This window comes from Garra rufa, chromosome 16 (genome assembly GCF_049309525.1).
Source record: "Garra rufa chromosome 16, GarRuf1.0, whole genome shotgun sequence".
In the NCBI taxonomy this organism is placed as follows: domain Eukaryota; kingdom Metazoa; phylum Chordata; class Actinopteri; order Cypriniformes; family Cyprinidae; genus Garra; species Garra rufa.
The window spans coordinates 31,082,668-31,099,872 of NC_133376.1; the positions used below are offsets into that span (position 1 = coordinate 31,082,668).

Genomic DNA, 17,205 nt, shown 5'->3' on the forward strand with positions numbered 1-17,205 from the left:
AAGTCAGGGAGTCAGTACTTAGCTTGATGGAGAGCATGGCAGTTCTTCTGATGAAGAAACAGTGCATTCCTGGTCTTTGTCATGCGCAAGTAGAATCCTTAAGCTAAAAGGAAATAGGTCTTTTGTGGAGTGGAACAGACTGGGATCACTGTTAGTGCTGAGGTTTTGAAGTGGTTAAACCAAAGGGCTGCACTAGATTACAACCTAATTCTATCCATATGAAAGGTCAGTAAAATAAGAGACAAGGAGGGGATGGGAACGGGGGTCATGGCTGAGATGACAACAACATGGTACTGTATTTGAGGGGATGGCCACTTTGTTCCTTATTCATCAGAGCTCAGCAGGGTGGCCTGGGAAAAAACACAGCACCCTGAAAGGCAAATAGGCATTCTGTGGTGAGCGAATAGTTTGTTTCTGTTGATTGGAGTACTTTGAGTACATTTCTCTCTCTCTCTCTCTTTCTCTCTCTCTCTCTCTCTCTCTCTCTCTCTCTCTCTCTATATATATATATATATATAAAGCAAGGTGACCTATTATTTAATCAAGTCTCCTACTTTTTAAAAATCAAACATGATGTCATTTTCATCTTAAAACTAGGAAGTGGTTAAGGGAAGTAAATTAACTCACTTAAATTCACTGTAGCATACTATATTCTGAAAGTCCCACCCCCTGTCCTCTAAGAGTCAAGACCCCCACTGGAGCCAATATCCCATCATTCATCAGGCCAGACAGTTTGGCAGATTTATGGCATTTCCCACAGAGTAAATTGACTATGCATCAACTAATAGGCAACCAAGTGAGAAATCTACTGATAAATTTTAAGAAAACAACTGTCATGATTAGGCCATAACATCCAATTTGGTAAAACATAATCACTCTATGTTGACACATGAAGTAGCAAGGCCTGGTTTTACAATTTAAATGTGTTCTCGACATCATAACGTGACTAATAATGGAATTGAGATCCTTCCCTTTGATTTATTTACATGCAACGCGGTGACTTCCGCAAGTGTGATTATGTACACCAACACAGCGGTAACGCGGATTAACATGCCAAACACCTTCCAGCGGTGGCATGTTTCCTACGGGCTTTGTCTACACTTTTGTCAGCATACTGTCCGCACTGTCCGCATATCAAAGTGCGCCAGAGTCTAGGCAAGGGAGGCGCCTAGCGCCAAGTGTGACAAAGTTAATCCCTTCAAGAGTATTCATTAAATAAACGGCCTATACGGCGGTACTAATTGAGATCCCCATCAGTTCTTTTTGAGGGTTTTTATTTCTCGCTGACGACGCGTGTCTGGGATACAACGCTCAAATGACTCAGTACAGCAATTATGATAGATATAGGAGACTGCTATGGAAACCATCAGAACTGATCATCGCTTAGAAATTACTTAATTCGTCCTACTTTTTGTGCTTAATCACAATGCGAAGAAAACAATTGTATCCCTTTCATAATGTCTAATAATGCTTACCTTTCACCGTCGTTTTGATTTAAGCAAAACCCTTTGGATGAACACAGACAACGTGATTATTATTCATGAGGCCAACAGGGAAGACTGAAGCAAAAAGAGAAGATGATTTTGACTTTGAGTTCATGTTTAAATAGATACAACGTAGTAACTTTAACAAAGTAACTTTAATTGTTGTTTATTCTTAATCTTGGCCTTAAATATTGTTGGTATTTTTCACAGAAATGACTAGTTTCAAGAAGCACCAGAAGCCATTCTTTAAAAAAATGTGTCTTGAGTAGCACGAGTGTATGAATAGCAATAGCCAAAAATACATTGTATGGGTCAAAATTATCGATTTTTCTATTATGCCAAAATCATTAGGATATTAAGTAAAGAACATGTTCCTTTAAGATATTTTGTAAATTCTCTAATGTAAATACATCAAAACGTTTTTTTTTTTTTTTATTAGTAATATGCATTGCTAAGAACTTTTTACACAATTTTTTAAAGGCGATTTTATCAGTGTTTTAATTGTTTTGCACCATCAGATTCCAGATTTTCTAATAGTTGTATCTCGGCCAAATATTATCATATCCTAACAAATCATACACTAATGAAAATCTCATTTATTCATCTTTCAGATGTATAATGTAGATCAGTAAACAATTTTAAAAAAACATTGACCCTGACGACTGGTTTGTGGTCCAGGGTCACAAATATGCCTTTTCAGTCTTACTCCGAAGTATACACAATATATATATATATATATATATATATATATATATATATATATATATATATATATATATATACAATATTTTCATGTTTCTTTCTTCATAATTCATGTTGCATATTCAAAATTCCCTAAGGTCTTTTGCGATAGATTCAAGCGGCTTTTTCGTATTTGAACGTTGTTTGTTCTGTTGAACATACAGAAATATCCACTATACATAATTAGGTTCGTAAACAATAATAAACGAGACCACAAGCGATTTCATTTTCTTCGTTTTATTAAAATACTTTAATATATACTTATGTACAGAAATAGCAAATATTAAGAAAAAGTGCAAATGAAGGTGTCCTCAGAAAAGAGTTTGTTTTATTTTGGTCCTCTAGGTCTGCGTCTGTGGTGCCCGTGCCCTCCGTGTCTCCGTGCGCAAACATGTTTGACAGTGACCTGAGAGCAGTTCTCGCACTTTACTGTGCAGCACCAGTGGAACTTGCAGTTGCAGCTGCTTACTATCTCGGTGCGCCTCTCCTCCACCCGCAAACCGCACTCATGGCACAGCCTGCGACAGCTTCTCCTTTCCCACTGAGTTAGACTTTCCCCATGTTGTAAGCACTCCCGACCCTCCGTGCCAGCAAGCCCGAGACTCAGGTTCTTGGCGCAATAATCCGGCGAATCCTCCAGATAGATGAGCTCTGTCCGGGCGATGGAGCCAAAAGCATCTGACATGGCCATGCGGTTGTCTGCGCTGTTGCCGGCGCGCATTCGTCTCTTGTCCATTTCGAGTTTCTGGGCCTGGTCGTGCTTCACTTTTAGGTAATTGCCAATCTCACGGAAATCAGAAAGCTGCATCCAGCATGTTTGCATTGTGCAACTTTCTGACATACCATGGCACCTACAGATCCTCTTCATGGTCGCCTTCACAGCCTAGAACACGAAGTATTGTTAATCTACAGATCTTTGTGTATGTATTCTTTATACATGTACATCTATAGGCTAAATACGTGTAAAAAAAAAAAAACTTGTCTGTCAAAAGTTTTAGAAACCAAAAAGTTACTGTAGGCTACTTTTTGTGAAGATATAACCATAACAGCAGCTGCTGCTCAGTTTTACCATATCACTTGCGTAACAGTTTATATCACAAGCTTTTTTTAATAGTGAGGTGCATCTTGCAAAACCTAAATTGTATTGTAGCGCCCCTAGCGGACTTTGAGCTGTATGAAAGAATATTTGTTTAATTTTTAATCCTGTATTTTAGAATAATTAAATCCTGTTCAGATGTCAAATGTTTTTAATCTCTCAGAACAGTATAAAAACGCTGACATATGTGACCCTGGACCACAAAACCAACCTTAAGTAGCATATTTGTAGCTATCGCCAAAAAACACATTGTAAGGGTCAAAATGATCGATTTTTCTTTTATGACACAATTCATTAAAATATTAAGTAAAGATAATGTTCCATGAAGTTATTTTTGTGAATTTATTACCGTAAATATATGAAAACTTAATTTTTGATTAGTCATATGCATTGCTAAGAACTTAATTTGGACAGCTTTAAAGGCGATTTTCTCAATATTTTGTTTATTTATTTATTTTTTTGTATATCGGCCAAATATTGTCCAATTCTAACAAACCATACATCAATGGAAAACTTGTTTATTTTATTTTGGAACGCTTTCAGATGATGTATCTTATGACTGGTTTTGTGTTCCAGGGTCACAAAAGCATCTCTCAACTCAACTTACCAAACGTCCAGCTTCATTATTATGAAGATTAACAGCAGCTCTGGAGTCTTGACCAGTCTCAAGCGCATCCACATATTGTTTAGAAATTCTCTCTCCAAAATCCACGTTGTCGCTACATCCTCCCCAAAGCCAACCACGACCCCCTGAAACGAATAGTGTTTAACCGATTAGATAAATGCGTCGTGACTGCTTGGAAAACGACAAATACTTCACTTTTATAGCACTGTTATTACACAAATATGGTATTAGTAGCCCATTTTTGTCTATATTAGATTGGCTTTAGATTGATAGCTTATAAATGTATTCAAGACGTGTAGTGTTCTTACCAAATTTGCCGTTCCTCGAACTGTCACATCCGCAGTCGTCTAAATCTCCCAGACTGCAGTTTCTGGTTAAAGTGTACATAACGCCAGCTGCGCTTATTGCGTGGACAAACGACGTCTCTCTCGTTGCTAGAGTAGTTTAGAGAATAAATATACTGCTTTATTTTTCAGACTTTAATTTTTTTAGATAAACAGCTCACATTATGAACATATCTTACCACTTCTAAAACCTTTATGAGTTGAAAGTTGCAGAGCGCTGTCCGGGCAGTTCCACCTGTCCCATGCAAACTGATGTTTGCATTCGCGTATCCCGCTTTGCGCACCGACCTGCACACTACTTGCATAGGTAAGATACGCCTATAGAAAGAAGATAAGAGGTTTTCTGTTATTTCAGGCACACCATAAAACAAATGATGATATAGGCCTAGTATTTTTTTCTGTAAAACGATTTCTCGAAGGTTTTTTTAAGCCTGAGAAAGTAGATTACCTTTGGTCCAGTCATCAGCAAATTGTTCATTGTCCTATGGAAGGAAAGAGTAAAACAAAATATGCTTTAACAAGAGCAATTATGTTTACATTATAATAACTGATAAGAATTCGCTAATGCATTCTCACCATGTGTTCCCAGGGAGAGCCTTGTCGCAAATATAGAATAAAAAGACCCAAAGAAATAAGCCAGCCATTATCTTAGATCCACAGCGATAAAGCAGGCAATGTGCTGATTTGAGAAAGTGATGTGCCGTCATGTTTTTTATACTCCTCCCAACTCGGACCAGTATACCTTTTGTTACAGGATTCCTGTCAAGCTATTGGTCCACAGCCAAGGAAACGCCTCTAATGAACTTCAAAGGATATCAACACACCACAGCTTATTCTCTCTCCGCGGGCAGGGACTCAAAGTCGTTCGAGCTGATGCATTATTCAAGTGTGATTGGGAGTGATTTTACACCGTTTATTCACCAATAAACATTTGAACCAGTTGTCAAACATGCGGAATGAAAGTGACCACTCTGAAACTGCAATTTAGTTTTAAATATTTAATGTGCTTCCCACGACAAAATAAGTCAATTTAATATATATATACAAAACAGAAAGTGATAGTTTAAAAATAATAACAATGTTATACTTAAAAATAATTGCCTTAAATAATAAGTTCCATAAAAAACAACACTTCAATCCCCTGGTGAAACACTACACACTGTCAAGTGATCTGTGCGAGAAAAAACATGGTGCAAGTATTCAGAACAAACTTTTAACATAATTGTAAGTAAATAAATCTGTGATCTAATGTCGAAAACGAAGAAGTGCAAATAATGAAATTAGGTCTACGTGAAATTAGAACTTAGTAGTGATAAATCCAATTGACAGTGGGAACGAGGAAGACTTGTGTCTTATCTAGGGGTTCGAAATGACATTTTCCCGTATATAGCAAATACAAAAAGCAGCATATCTTGAAATCTCATATAAAATATATTTACATTGGAATATACAATTTATATTTGCAAAGATGAAGACTTCATCTATTACGTGCATGCTGTCTTCTGCGTGAATTGTTGTGCGGCCGACGGTTTTTGTGTCTTTTTGCGCAAAAATACTTAGTCACAGTCTGAGTGCATGTTTCGCATTTGACTGTGCAACACCAATGAAATTTACAGTTGCAGCTGCTCACAGTCTCTATCCTTCTCTCTTCAACTTTGAGACCACATTCGTGGCAGAGCCTCCTGCAGCTTCTCTTCTCCCACTGAGAAAGATTCTTTCCGCTTTGTAGGCATTCCCTGCCTTCGGTTCCATGTAATCCCAGGCTGAGGTTTTTCACGCAGTAGTCTGGAGACTCTTCCATATAAATGAGTTCGGTGCGCGCAACGGTGCTGAATGCGTCCGCGATTGCGCCGCGATTGTCCGCGCTGTTACCAGCTCTCATCCGAATTTTGTCCATCTCCAGCTTCTGCGCTTGATCGTGCTTGATTTTCAGATAGGTGCCGATATCTCTGAACTCGGCCAGCTGCATCCAACATGTCTGGATACTACAGCTTCCAGATACACCGTGACACTTACAGGTCCTTTTGAGGGTTGCTTTGACAGCCTGAAATACAGAAGTTTTACATTACCCATATGTTCTAATAAAAAAAGTTTCTTTGACTAGAGAAAGTAGATATATAAGAGAATACAATTATACTTACAAGTCGACCAGCCTCGTTGTTGTGCAGGTTGACAGCAGCGCGGGAGTCGTGACCATTTTCCAGCGCATCCACAAATTGTTTAGCGATTCTTTCTCCAAAGTCAACATTGTCACTGCAGCCTCCCCAAACCCAACCACGACCACCTTTGAAAAAAGGCAACAGTCTAATGTTATTGGTCTGAAAACATTAGGCAATTTGAATTACAGATAGGCTAAGTGTAGTTCAAATAATACATTATAAAAATGACTTACCCATTTTTCCAACCTTGGAGTCGTCACAGCCACAGTTGTCGAAGTCTCCCATGCTACAGTTCTTTGTCAAAGTGTACATAACTCCAGCAGCACTTATGGCATGCACAAAAGCGGTCTCTCTGGTGGCTAAAAAGTAGATAATAATAAAGAAATCATTAGAACATGTTCAATTCAATACATTTTTAATGTGTTTGCATACTGAAAAGAAAACCACTACACCCTTAAAAAATAAAGGTTCATCGATGATTATTTTATGATAAAAGAAGCATAAAAGAATCTAGTAAAGGATCGCTGCTCATCAATAACGATTTTCTGTGTAGAAGGTTCTTGTGTTAATTAAAATACTTGTTTGGTGATTCTTCTGGAAGTTCTTGGTGTTACAAAGTTTTTGAACAGAAAGAACAAAGTAAAAAAATGAAACATTAAAAACAGAATGCTTAATATCTGATCGAATAACTTGCTTACCACTTCGCAGGCCGTTATGTGTGGATAACTGGAGTGCGCTTTCCGGACAGTTCCACCTGTCCCATGCGAACTGATGTTTACACTCTTCAATACCACTCTGAGCCCCAGCCTGCACACTGCTGGTGTATGTAAGGTAAGCCTGATGGATGTAAAAGACGAGAATTCATTAGACATTGTACGTTCAGACAATAAAGTAGCCTGTATATATATATATATATATATTATATATATAAATTTTGCTGCACGTTGCCTAGATATGAAAACGTCAATTACCTTTGGTCCTGTCATCAGGAAGTTATTCACCGACCTTGTAAAAGAGAAGAAGAAAAAAAGCTTGACATTAACACAAGTTTTGTTAATTCATAGCAGTGACAAAACAACTCAAATATAAAAACATATTTCGAATATTTTGTGAAAATATCTGTACCATGCTGTTGTCGACAGTATGTGACAGCACATAGACATCACCAACGATGCGAAAAGCTGGCAAGGGTTCATTGCTGCGTGAGCCACCCCTGATTCTTCGATGCTCCCTTCTTGTGGAGATGCAAGGCACAAACACTGAGATGGATACCCAGGAAGAGACAGAAGACAAGTGACTGAATGCTCGAACGAGCAAGGCATTTATACCTGTCGCCAACTTTGAGTGACAGGCATCTCCCAACCTTTGACAATTCGCTGTGAAAAGACGTCGAGGAGGTCACTGGAATTGTGCGGCCTGAACTGCACTTCAAAGCATTAACACTTTTCACTACGCCCTTCAGTATAACTTGCATTAAGCTATCGAGGGTTGTTTCAGTATGTTTATAGATAAACTCTAATTTTTTACCCGACTACTGTTTATTTAGTTAGGCTACTCAAGTTCGAAAATTATTTTTGCAACTTTAATATGCTACTATTTGTGACCCTAGACCACAAAATCAGTCTTAAGTAGCACGACACAAAAATACATTGTATGGGTTAAAAATATCGATTTTTCTTTTACGCGAAAAATCGTTAGGATGTTAAGTAAAGATCATGTTCCATGAAGATATTTAGTAAATTTCCTACCGTAAATATATCAAAACTTAATTTTTGATTAGTAATATGCATTGCTAAGAACTTCATTTGGACAACTTTAAAGGCGATTTTTTACACCCTCAGATTTTCAAATATATATTGTGTATATCTCACAATTAAAAAAAAAAAAAAAAAATTACCTTAATGACTGGATTTGCGGTCCAGGGTCACATTTGTGTATTTGAAAGACTGTTTGAATGAATTGGACTGTCCAAAGCAATCAAACTGTCTAATATCCATTCATTAGACTGAAGGTGTTGTGTAGTGAATTCATGAATATGTTGATTCCGTGTTGGACGTGTATCACTGGACAGTCATTTTTGCATTACAATAGCTCTTTTATCTGCCTTCTTAAATTAAGAGTTTATTAGTTTAGAAATAATAGGCTACTAGACTGTTCTATGCACAATAAAATACATAAACATAGACAATATATAGCCTGTATAGTCATTTAACATTTTTATTTTTTGTTGGTTTGGTTAGGCTAAGCTTCTTAACTTTATAGGTGTTCTTTATTTGAGTCTTGACTTTTCACGTTTTTGGGAAAGTTTTTCACCGGGAAATGACACTGAAATGTAAGGGGTTGCTCTACATTGTATACAGAAAGCCATAAAATCATTCGGCTCCGTTCGCTAAGGGCCATGCAAATAACATGTAACACTTCTACGCCTCTGACACTCTGGTGTTAATAGAAGACCAGCTGATCCCCTGGGAACAGCTCTGGTGTGAAAAATGTCTGGAAATGTAGTCCGACACATGAATAGAGAGCAGCATGTCATAATATTAGCCTGCAAAATTATATAGCCTATTAATCCATACGATGTATTGGATCATTTGACTCATGGGACTTGAGTCAAAATGGATACATTTTTAAGTTGCCCACTGGTTTAAGCAGTGAAAATCTCCTCTTATGTCTAAAAAGTAATAATAATAAGATATATAAATCATAGTTTTTAATAATACGGCAACTAGTTTTCATAACTCAGTGCTTACTGTTGACAATTCAATCGTGTGTCATGTAAGACTAATTCAAAACCAATAAGTCAATTCACACTAAGTTATTATTTGTCACTAGGGGATCAACAGCTGAATAATGTAAACAAAAGGATAATCATGAGAACGATTATATTTCATCATTTTACTTTCGATGAGTTTTGCGATTAATTAATACGCTATGTGGAGATGTGATTTTTATGAATTGTTGCTCGTGGAAGATTAATTGTTGAAACCACGTATTGACATCTTCGAATCAAATCGTTAGCCACTCAAAATCCCTTTTCAAAACAGCATTTATTTAATGGTCGGATAATGGTTTAACCAATGCTGCTGGCTGGAAGACAATGGAGGGACATGCAAGTGAGGATAATCCCCACTAATTGGACATTGGCATCATCAAGTCTAAAACAAGGTGCCTGAAACCCAAATTCCCACACCTACTTGTTACAAAACAAACCCGTATTAAACAATGATCTGGTGCAAGCAGACCTAACCTAAACGGGACCGTCGTGCCATAAACGTTCTGTCGCAAATATCTCAGAATGGTTTTATGGCGTAACAAACTGAGGGCAATGACACATCGCTTACTTTCAATGTGCAGTGAAGGAATAATCACAATGTAAGCATTAAAATGACTAGATGATCATCACCACAGCGTTTACTCCCCACATCAGACTGATATCAGGGAACATGGCTCACCTTGCTGCAAAGATGATCCATTTTGACGAGTCACTCACATCAGCTCAGGTGCAGTTCATTAGCCTTTGCTGTGTTAAGGCCTTTCGCCTTGTTTTGTGATTAAGGAAGGAAATCTAAAACACATATAAGTTCTTTGAGATGTGCTATATTTTCGTAAAAAAACAGTAAAATCATAAAGTGTAACGTTATTCAATTTGACCTGCATGAGCAAACTTTAAAAATAGTTTTGTCACATAAAATGTCAAATGTCTTTCAGTATGTTTGTAAAATGTCAATATTTTAATAGTTTTAAATAATGTAGCTTGTGCCAACGTTCCATTTTTCAATTATTTTAAACTTTCAATGAAACAGATAGTAATAATAATCGTATATAATCGTATAATATTTAATAGCTTACATGAATTAAAAAACTTAAGTAGGTCCGGGAACGCTACCTTTTTTACAAAGCTTTCTATGCATGTATTCTGCAAAAAGGACCAGTTTATTAGGTGTTTGTACGAGCAAAATAGGGTATTTAAACCAATTAAAGACACTTCGCTTTTTATTTGTGTTTGTATGTCTTTATCAGTTTACTTTATTGGTTTTAGTTATGTCAGGTTTCCAGAGATAAGTTGGTCATAAAATACGATAAGGGTCGGAGAAGCACTGTGGTATTCTGAGTGCCGTAGATGGGTGGCAAGAACAGTGACGCCAAAGCGCAGCCGCGCTTCTCAATAACATCTCAACCATAATTGAGTTCAAAGGAGATCTAGGCGCGTCCCCTAGCACCTCATCAGCAGGTGTTAATTGTAAAAACAAGAATAGCCCTGTAAAATACATGTAGTATCGGATAATCAGCGATGTTTGAGCTGCGGGTACATGACCTGACGTGAAGACGAACTTTTCTCTGCGCCATTTTATCTAGGCCGCGGTAACTCATTGGATGGATAAAGACATCTCATACCGTCGAACGTATCTATCAACGATTACGTTACCTCGGCTTTAAAGCAAGTAGCAATAATAACCTGAGTGGCTTCAGGTGTGACATAATCATGCTGCTATTAATCGTAGCGCCCCTGCTGGCTACGCCACATAGCCTAACAAACACCTTTTACATTTTTAACCGTTCATGCCAGGTCGAAGAATATGTTCGACGTAACCACTAAATTATCTTTGAAATTAAATCTTTTATTTCTAAAGTAGTTAGTATTTCTAGCACAAATGTGACCCTGGATCACAAAACCAGTCATTTTTTACACTGTTACATCATCTGAAAGCTGAATAAATAAGCTTTCCATCGATGTATGGTTTGTTAGGATATGACAATATTTGGCTGAGATGCAACTACTTGAAAATCTGAGGGTGAAAAAAAAATCAAAATATTGAGAAAATCGCCATTAAAGTTGTCCAAATGAGGTTCTTAGCAATGCATATTACTAATCAAAAATTAAGTTTTTATATAGTTTTGACCCATACAATGTAGTTTTGGATACTTAGGATTGGTTTTGTGGTCCAGGGTTACATATCTTTGACTTTTACTTCAACAAGATACACTCTAAAAAATGCTGGGTTAAAAACAACCCAGTGCTGGGTGAAATATGGACAAATCCAGTGAATGGGTTGTTTGGACTCAGCGGCTGGGTTAAATGTTTAAGTTTAAACAAACCAGCCATAGTCATTTTTAAACAATAGTTGTGTCAAATAAAACTACCCAGAAGATTGGGTTAAACAGTTAACCACTGGGTCAAAACAACCCAATCGCTGGGTTTGTCCATATTTCACCCAGCATTTTTTTTTTTAAATGTTCATGCCATATATATTTATTTCACGTCAAGTCTGACAGGTTGTGAGAGGTGTTGTAATTATTGTGATTAATTTTAATTCAAGAGATGTATTCTTCTCAAACCTGTTCACATTGTGACCACTTACCCCAACATTGGTGCCCGAGAGTGTGTACCGTTCAAAAGTTTGGAGTATGATTTTTGACAAAGGAAATAATACTTTTATTCAGCAAGGATTTATTAATTTGATCAAAAGTGACAGTAAAGACAAAACTATCCACAAAATATCAAGCAGCACAAATGTTTAAACACGGATAATAATAAGACATGTTTCTTCAGCACCACTTCAGTACATTAGAATGATTTCTGAAGGATCACGTGACACTTAAGAATAATGGTTGCTTTGCCATCATAGAAATAAGGTACACTTTAAAATAAATGAAAATAGAAAAAAGTGATTAAAAAAAGTAATTACATATTTTACTGTATTTTTGATCAAATAAATGCAGCCTTGGTAAGCACAAGAGACTTCATGTACTAATCATGTACTTAAAAGCCTACCTAAAGAAAAATAATTTTAAAAGGAGGAGTTGTATTTGGTATTTTATTTGTTTTACATTTCATTTGTCTTTATTTGATGAAGAAACCCTTTAAAAAAATTAAAAAACGAATGCACTAAACAATTTGGTAAAATATCTACTTTGAACCCTGTCTCAAGTCATCCCCCTTCATTACACTCCCATTCATAGGCCCCAGTGACTCCAATCGCCATTGTAACCATGCATCACATGGGGCAATAGCACCCTTTAAACAGAAATAGGATTTGTAATGTCTGCCATGTCAGAAGAACATGTCTTGTGCTTGTCTTCTCCTTGTCTCTTAGGTCAAGGGGTGGCATCGCCTTTCCTCTCCTGCTCGATAGCTGAAAACAGAAAAAAAAGATAAAAAGTAGCTGTTTTAGAATAGTAAACGCCTTTATTGTGCCAGTAAAGCTTCTTAAGAGAGAAGTAGATGTGTTTGAAGGATAAGGATGAGGGAGCGTGGCATTATTGCAAATAAGATGCTTATTCACATGGGAAATTCTGCAAGCAGGCTTAGGTCTGCACTGCAATGCTGATGGAGGACTTTAAGCTGACACCCTGAAAAAAAAAGACTGAAGGGGTGGACGATGGAGGAGAATAAAGAGAGTAGGTAGGCAGATCACTGCAGAGACAAAAAAGCCAGATGGGGGAGAAAATAGAGAGACCTTCACCACACCCAAACTGATTGGACACACCGAACGTCGTAATGTAACAGACACTCACTCTCTTTGGTGGGCAGAGGGTTCTTCTCTTTTGTCTCAGTCTTCTTCAGCTTGGTTTTGTCAAACCTGGCGATTTCCGTGAGGTCTGGCTTGTCAGACATGATTGCTGTCAGTAGAGATGACAGATGTGACTTAGAGAGCATTGACCTTGCTTTTGTCATTAGTAGCGCTGCTTCATAAAGAAATCTTTATTGCTGGTTCTTCACCTGTTATATCAGCCATTTTACATCAGTGTTTTTGATTAAAATAGCTGGATATTCCAATTATTTCAAATGTCAAACCATCAGAATTCTACATTTCAAAAGCGTTATGCTTTTGAGAAAAGTCAGTCGGATGCTAAGGGAAGAAATGTTCCCATTCTCTGTGTATGTGTGTGTGCGTGTGTGTGTGTGTGTGTGTGATGGTAGCATGTAGCACACGTGTTCCAGCACGCATGTATCATGTTCTGATGCTAAACGCCCACCTATTTAACTCTCCATGCATCCTAATATGTACCAGCCAGCACATTTCCCTCTTCCCTCTCTTCCTTTGTTATGTCTATGTCTTTGTTCCTTTCATTTTAGCACACAGGCAGCCTTTTTTCCCTCACATGCTAGACTGCAGTGTCTACCTCACTAGAGAAATAGCCATCCATTTTTCTACATTTCGCTTCACTGCCGCACCTATAGCCACTATGATTTTTATTCAATCTCTAGCTCTCGCATGAATCATGCTAAAACCCACAAGCCACATGCAGAGAAAGTGATGGATAAAAGACTTACCGTAGAGCACAAAGTGGCTGTATCCACTGGCTGGTAGAAAGAGATGAGGACGACGTGTCTGCTGAAATTACCCAGACTGCGTCTGCTGGTGTCTGTGTATCCGCTAGGGCGTGGAATTATGAGGAGAGAGGGAGGGAGGGAGGATGCTGGAGAGGTTTAGTCAGCCTATCCCTTCTATCCCAGGCTGTTAATATTCATGCTCCGTAGCGTGCAGACATTCGATGACTATGTGATTGAGTGATGAATTAATAAAGATGGAATATGACAAATAGAGTGGACACAAGGGCATGCGATATTGGGATTACAGGGTTAGCTGTATGGAAGCAGGGGATGTGTCAGACCGTGTGGCAGCTGTCTGGTTGGGGGCTGGGATGTCCTACTGCCTGAGACCCTGAGTCATGTCTCGTTTTAAAATGTGCCCCTCGCTGAGCCAAGGGGAAGTGGCATTTAACTGTTCTATTATTGTATCTGTCATTGTAAATATATAAATATGGCTTCAGGTTAGATCATAGAAATTAAAGTAAGTTTAAATGTGACCCTGGACCACAAAACCTGTCTGTATATTTGTAGCAATAGCCAAAAGTACACTGTATGGGTCAAAATGATCATTTTTTCTTTAAGCCAAAAATCATTAGGATATTAAGTAAAGATCATGTTCCATAAGATATTTTGTACATTTTCTCCCGTAAATATACCAGATTTTCGAACTGTTTTATTTTTGCCTAAAACTGTCCTATCTCAACAAACCATACATCAATGGAAAGCTTATTTATTCAGCTTTTTGAGATGATATACAAATCTCAATTATAAAAATGAGACTTATGACTGGTTTTGTGGTCCAGGGTCACATATGATTCCATAATATAGGTTATATGCACATCTTTGAGGCTAAAATGTCAAATTTAATAAAAAAATTTTTTATTAATTTGCTACTTATTCATACCTTGCTTAATCAGTGATCTTGTTAGTCATAAGATCACACATTAGAGTGACATCATTTCACTTTTCAGTCAGACTAGTCAGAAGACTTGTTTATTAGATTGATGTAACATAATGCTCTCTCTCTCTCTCTCTCTCTCTCTCTCTGTGTGTGTGTGTGTGTGAGAAAGAGAGTGTCAATACGTTTCTTTTTAAAATAAATTAATATTTTTATTCATCAAAGGCCACTAAATTGATCAAAAGTGAGAGTAAAGATGTCTATGAAGTTACAAAAAATTCTGTTTCAGAATTCTATTTATTGCTTATGAAGTTTCTATTATTTAAGAATCCTGACAAAAATGTATCATGGTTTCCATGAAAATATTAAAGGGCTAGTTCACCCAAAAAATGAAAACTCACCCTCATGTCGTTCCAAACCTGTAAGATCTTTGCTCATCTTTGGAACACAAATTAAGATATTTTTGATAAAATCCGAGACTTTTGGAAGGACAATTTTTTATTTTATTTTTTTTTTTGGGTGAAAGCTTAACGGTTTTCAACATTGACAATACTACTACTAATAATAATAAAACATCTTGAACAGCAAATCAACAAATTAGAATAATTTCTGAAGGATCATGTGACACTGAAGGCTGGAGTAATGACGCTGAAAATTCAGGAATAAATTACATTTTAAACAGTTAAAGTCGTTTTTTAAAAAGTTTTTTTTTTTTAAAGTAGTAATTTTTTATATACATAATTCATTATTTTATATACATATATTGCATAAAAAGTGGTTATTTTAAATTGTAATAATATTTACAATTCTCACACCATTTTCGATCAAATAAAGCCTTGGTGAGCATAAGAGACTTATTTTAAAAACTTCATATATACAAATATAGACAAATAAGAACACGATGTTCAAAAAATGAAATGGCAAATAAGTTTAAAATTTATATATAAATAAACCATTTTAATCAGATTTTACTTTATAACTTATCAAGTAGTTTTTTTCCACACTTTTAGTATTTGCTCATTTATTTTCTTTACTCCAGTTCTCTGTCTTCGTCTCTTCCCATTTGTCAATTAATTTGCTTAATTGATTTAAACTAGGTATTTTTCCTTCATCCATTTGTCAATTTACTTACCTGTCCTCCTTACACAAATCTCTACTGTACATTTGTCAAATGAGAACAAGCTCAGCTTATGTTCATCTGTTCAGAGGGAATATTGATATTTCAGCAGCCACAGCAATGAGAAAATGCAGATTTTCTGACCATGCTGAGAGTTCAACAGCTGAGTATTACAGAAACATTCACTACCCGTCAAAAGTTTTTGAACAGTAAGATATTTTTAATGTTTTAAGTCTCTTCTGCTCACCAAGCCTGCATTTATTTGATCCAGCAAAAACAGTAACATTGTTAAATATTTTTACTGTACACTACTGTAAAATTAGATTATATGTAGCCTATGTGCACAATATCTTTCGATAACGGTTCAAGGTAGATGCTGATGTGACAGTAGACCGGCAGATGGCGATATTTCATTTTGTTCAGGGTGACTGGTGCCCTCTTTGGCAGCAAATTGCAATGCAGCAATATCATGCATTACATTATGGAACCATTAATAATTTAATTATAAGTTAAAATATTAATTTACTGTCCTTCCATCTAGGGTGACTCCCTGCCTTCGGCATGAGAAGCTGGGATACGCTTCAGCATCCCTGCGATCCTATATAGGACAAACGTGTGTGTGTGTGTGTGTGTGTGTGTGTGTGTGTGTGTGTATTTTAATAAGAAGACTTGAGATAGTATATCTCAACTTTAAATAAAGCAAAGTACCTGTCTGGTTTTGGGACTGCACCTGGTGCTCTTTATATATTTGAAAGACACTTCATCATTTGACAAAGTCAAGTGAAGTTCTGTTTCCTTACAGCAACTGTATCATTAAACCGAGAGGGGGTTCAATCTTCAACTGGCTGGCAGGAGCCACCACTGGCAGGTCAAGCTGCCAGTTTGATTCTGGTAGGTCACGTGACCTGCCAGTGGCGGGCTGACTGGCAGCTGGCAGTATGCCTCAACAAGTTTCAGCAACAACAGATTTTCGGCGGATTTTGTGTTTTGAACCTGTTCAGTTCTTTATTTTTAGCCTGATTAAAGTGTTTAAATGGTGGTGATTCCTACTGGTTGGTTAATGCCGCTTCTACTGGTCGCTCAGTCAGCCAACCTCAAGAGCGCTCCGAGTTTAATACGTTTCCTCGTTCCAAGGTCACGTGACCCGTCAGTGGCAGCTCCAGCCATTCACCCAGCAGGAGTAAAATCTTTGCGAGGCAGGGGGAGCTGTCACAATGACCTGCCACCGCCAAATGCGCCTGCCACAATACCTGCCACTGTTATGTGCGCCTGCCACTTGACCTGCCACCTCTATGTGCGCCTGCCACTGTCTGTTTGTTTCTATGCATTATTTGGAGTGCAAACAGTGAACGATGCTGAGGCAAACGTAACGCGTAGTTGTGGCTGGCGCGACGCTTCGGTGCAGCAACTAATATGTCAATAAATG

General features: G+C 37.4%; 3 protein-coding genes across 4 annotated transcripts; all 3 read right to left on the bottom strand.

Moving 5' to 3' along the window:
- Nucleotides 1-2,553: 2,553 nt before the first annotated feature.
- wnt8-2 (protein Wnt-8a ORF2) lies at nucleotides 2,554-4,934 on the bottom strand. The gene is made up of 6 exons (XM_073820761.1): nucleotides 4,867-4,934; nucleotides 4,739-4,772; nucleotides 4,470-4,608; nucleotides 4,255-4,380; nucleotides 3,929-4,071; nucleotides 2,554-3,108 (listed from the first exon to the last, which is right to left on the bottom strand). The coding sequence occupies exons 1-6, from the start codon at nucleotides 4,932-4,934 to the stop codon at nucleotides 2,554-2,556; spliced, it is 1,065 nt and encodes a 354-aa protein (XP_073676862.1).
- An 833-nt stretch (nucleotides 4,935-5,767) lies between these two features.
- On the bottom strand, nucleotides 5,768-7,791 carry wnt8a (wingless-type MMTV integration site family, member 8a). 2 transcript variants are annotated; one of them, XM_073820717.1, is made up of 6 exons: nucleotides 7,778-7,791; nucleotides 7,421-7,454; nucleotides 7,148-7,286; nucleotides 6,683-6,808; nucleotides 6,432-6,574; nucleotides 5,768-6,334 (listed from the first exon to the last, which is right to left on the bottom strand). In XM_073820717.1, the coding sequence occupies exons 2-6, from the start codon at nucleotides 7,433-7,435 to the stop codon at nucleotides 5,768-5,770; spliced, it is 990 nt and encodes a 329-aa protein (XP_073676818.1). In that variant the 5' UTR covers nucleotides 7,436-7,454; nucleotides 7,778-7,791. The 2 variants fall into 2 exon arrangements, with proteins under 2 accessions (XP_073676818.1, XP_073676817.1); XM_073820716.1 differs by lacking the exon at nucleotides 7,778-7,791 and adding an exon at nucleotides 7,575-7,660.
- Nucleotides 7,792-11,881: 4,090 nt separating this feature from the next.
- On the bottom strand, nucleotides 11,882-13,881 carry tmsb2 (thymosin beta 2). The gene is made up of 3 exons (XM_073820853.1): nucleotides 13,726-13,881; nucleotides 12,966-13,070; nucleotides 11,882-12,583 (listed from the first exon to the last, which is right to left on the bottom strand). Exons 2-3 carry the CDS (start codon nucleotides 13,063-13,065, stop codon nucleotides 12,546-12,548), a joined length of 138 nt encoding a protein of 45 aa, XP_073676954.1. The 5' UTR covers nucleotides 13,066-13,070; nucleotides 13,726-13,881; the 3' UTR covers nucleotides 11,882-12,545.
- Nucleotides 13,882-17,205: the final 3,324 nt, after the last annotated feature.

Coding starts and splice junctions, on each gene's coding strand:
- wnt8-2 (XM_073820761.1), bottom strand. CDS start 4,934: ATGGCTGGCTTATTTCTTTGGGTCTTTTTATTCTATATTTGCGACAAG. Junction 4,773..4,866: donor GCTCTCCCTGGGAACACATG/GTGAGAATGCAT, acceptor TTCCTTCCATAG/GACAATGAACAATTTGCTGA. Junction 4,072..4,254: donor TTCGAGGAACGGCAAATTTG/GTAAGAACACTA, acceptor TATTCGTTTCAG/GGGGTCGTGGTTGGCTTTGG.
- wnt8a (XM_073820716.1), bottom strand. CDS start 7,645: ATGAACCCTTGCCAGCTTTTCGCATCGTTGGTGATGTCTATGTGCTGT. Junction 7,287..7,420: donor TCCTGATGACAGGACCAAAG/GTAATTGACGTT, acceptor TACATCCATCAG/GCTTACCTTACATACACCAG. Junction 6,335..6,431: donor ACAACGAGGCTGGTCGACTT/GTAAGTATAATT, acceptor TCTGTATTTCAG/GCTGTCAAAGCAACCCTCAA.
- tmsb2 (XM_073820853.1), bottom strand. CDS start 13,065: ATGTCTGACAAGCCAGACCTCACGGAAATCGCCAGGTTTGACAAAACC. Junction 12,584..12,965: donor CCCTCTGCCCACCAAAGAGA/GTGAGTGTCTGT, acceptor TTCTGTTTTCAG/CTATCGAGCAGGAGAGGAAA.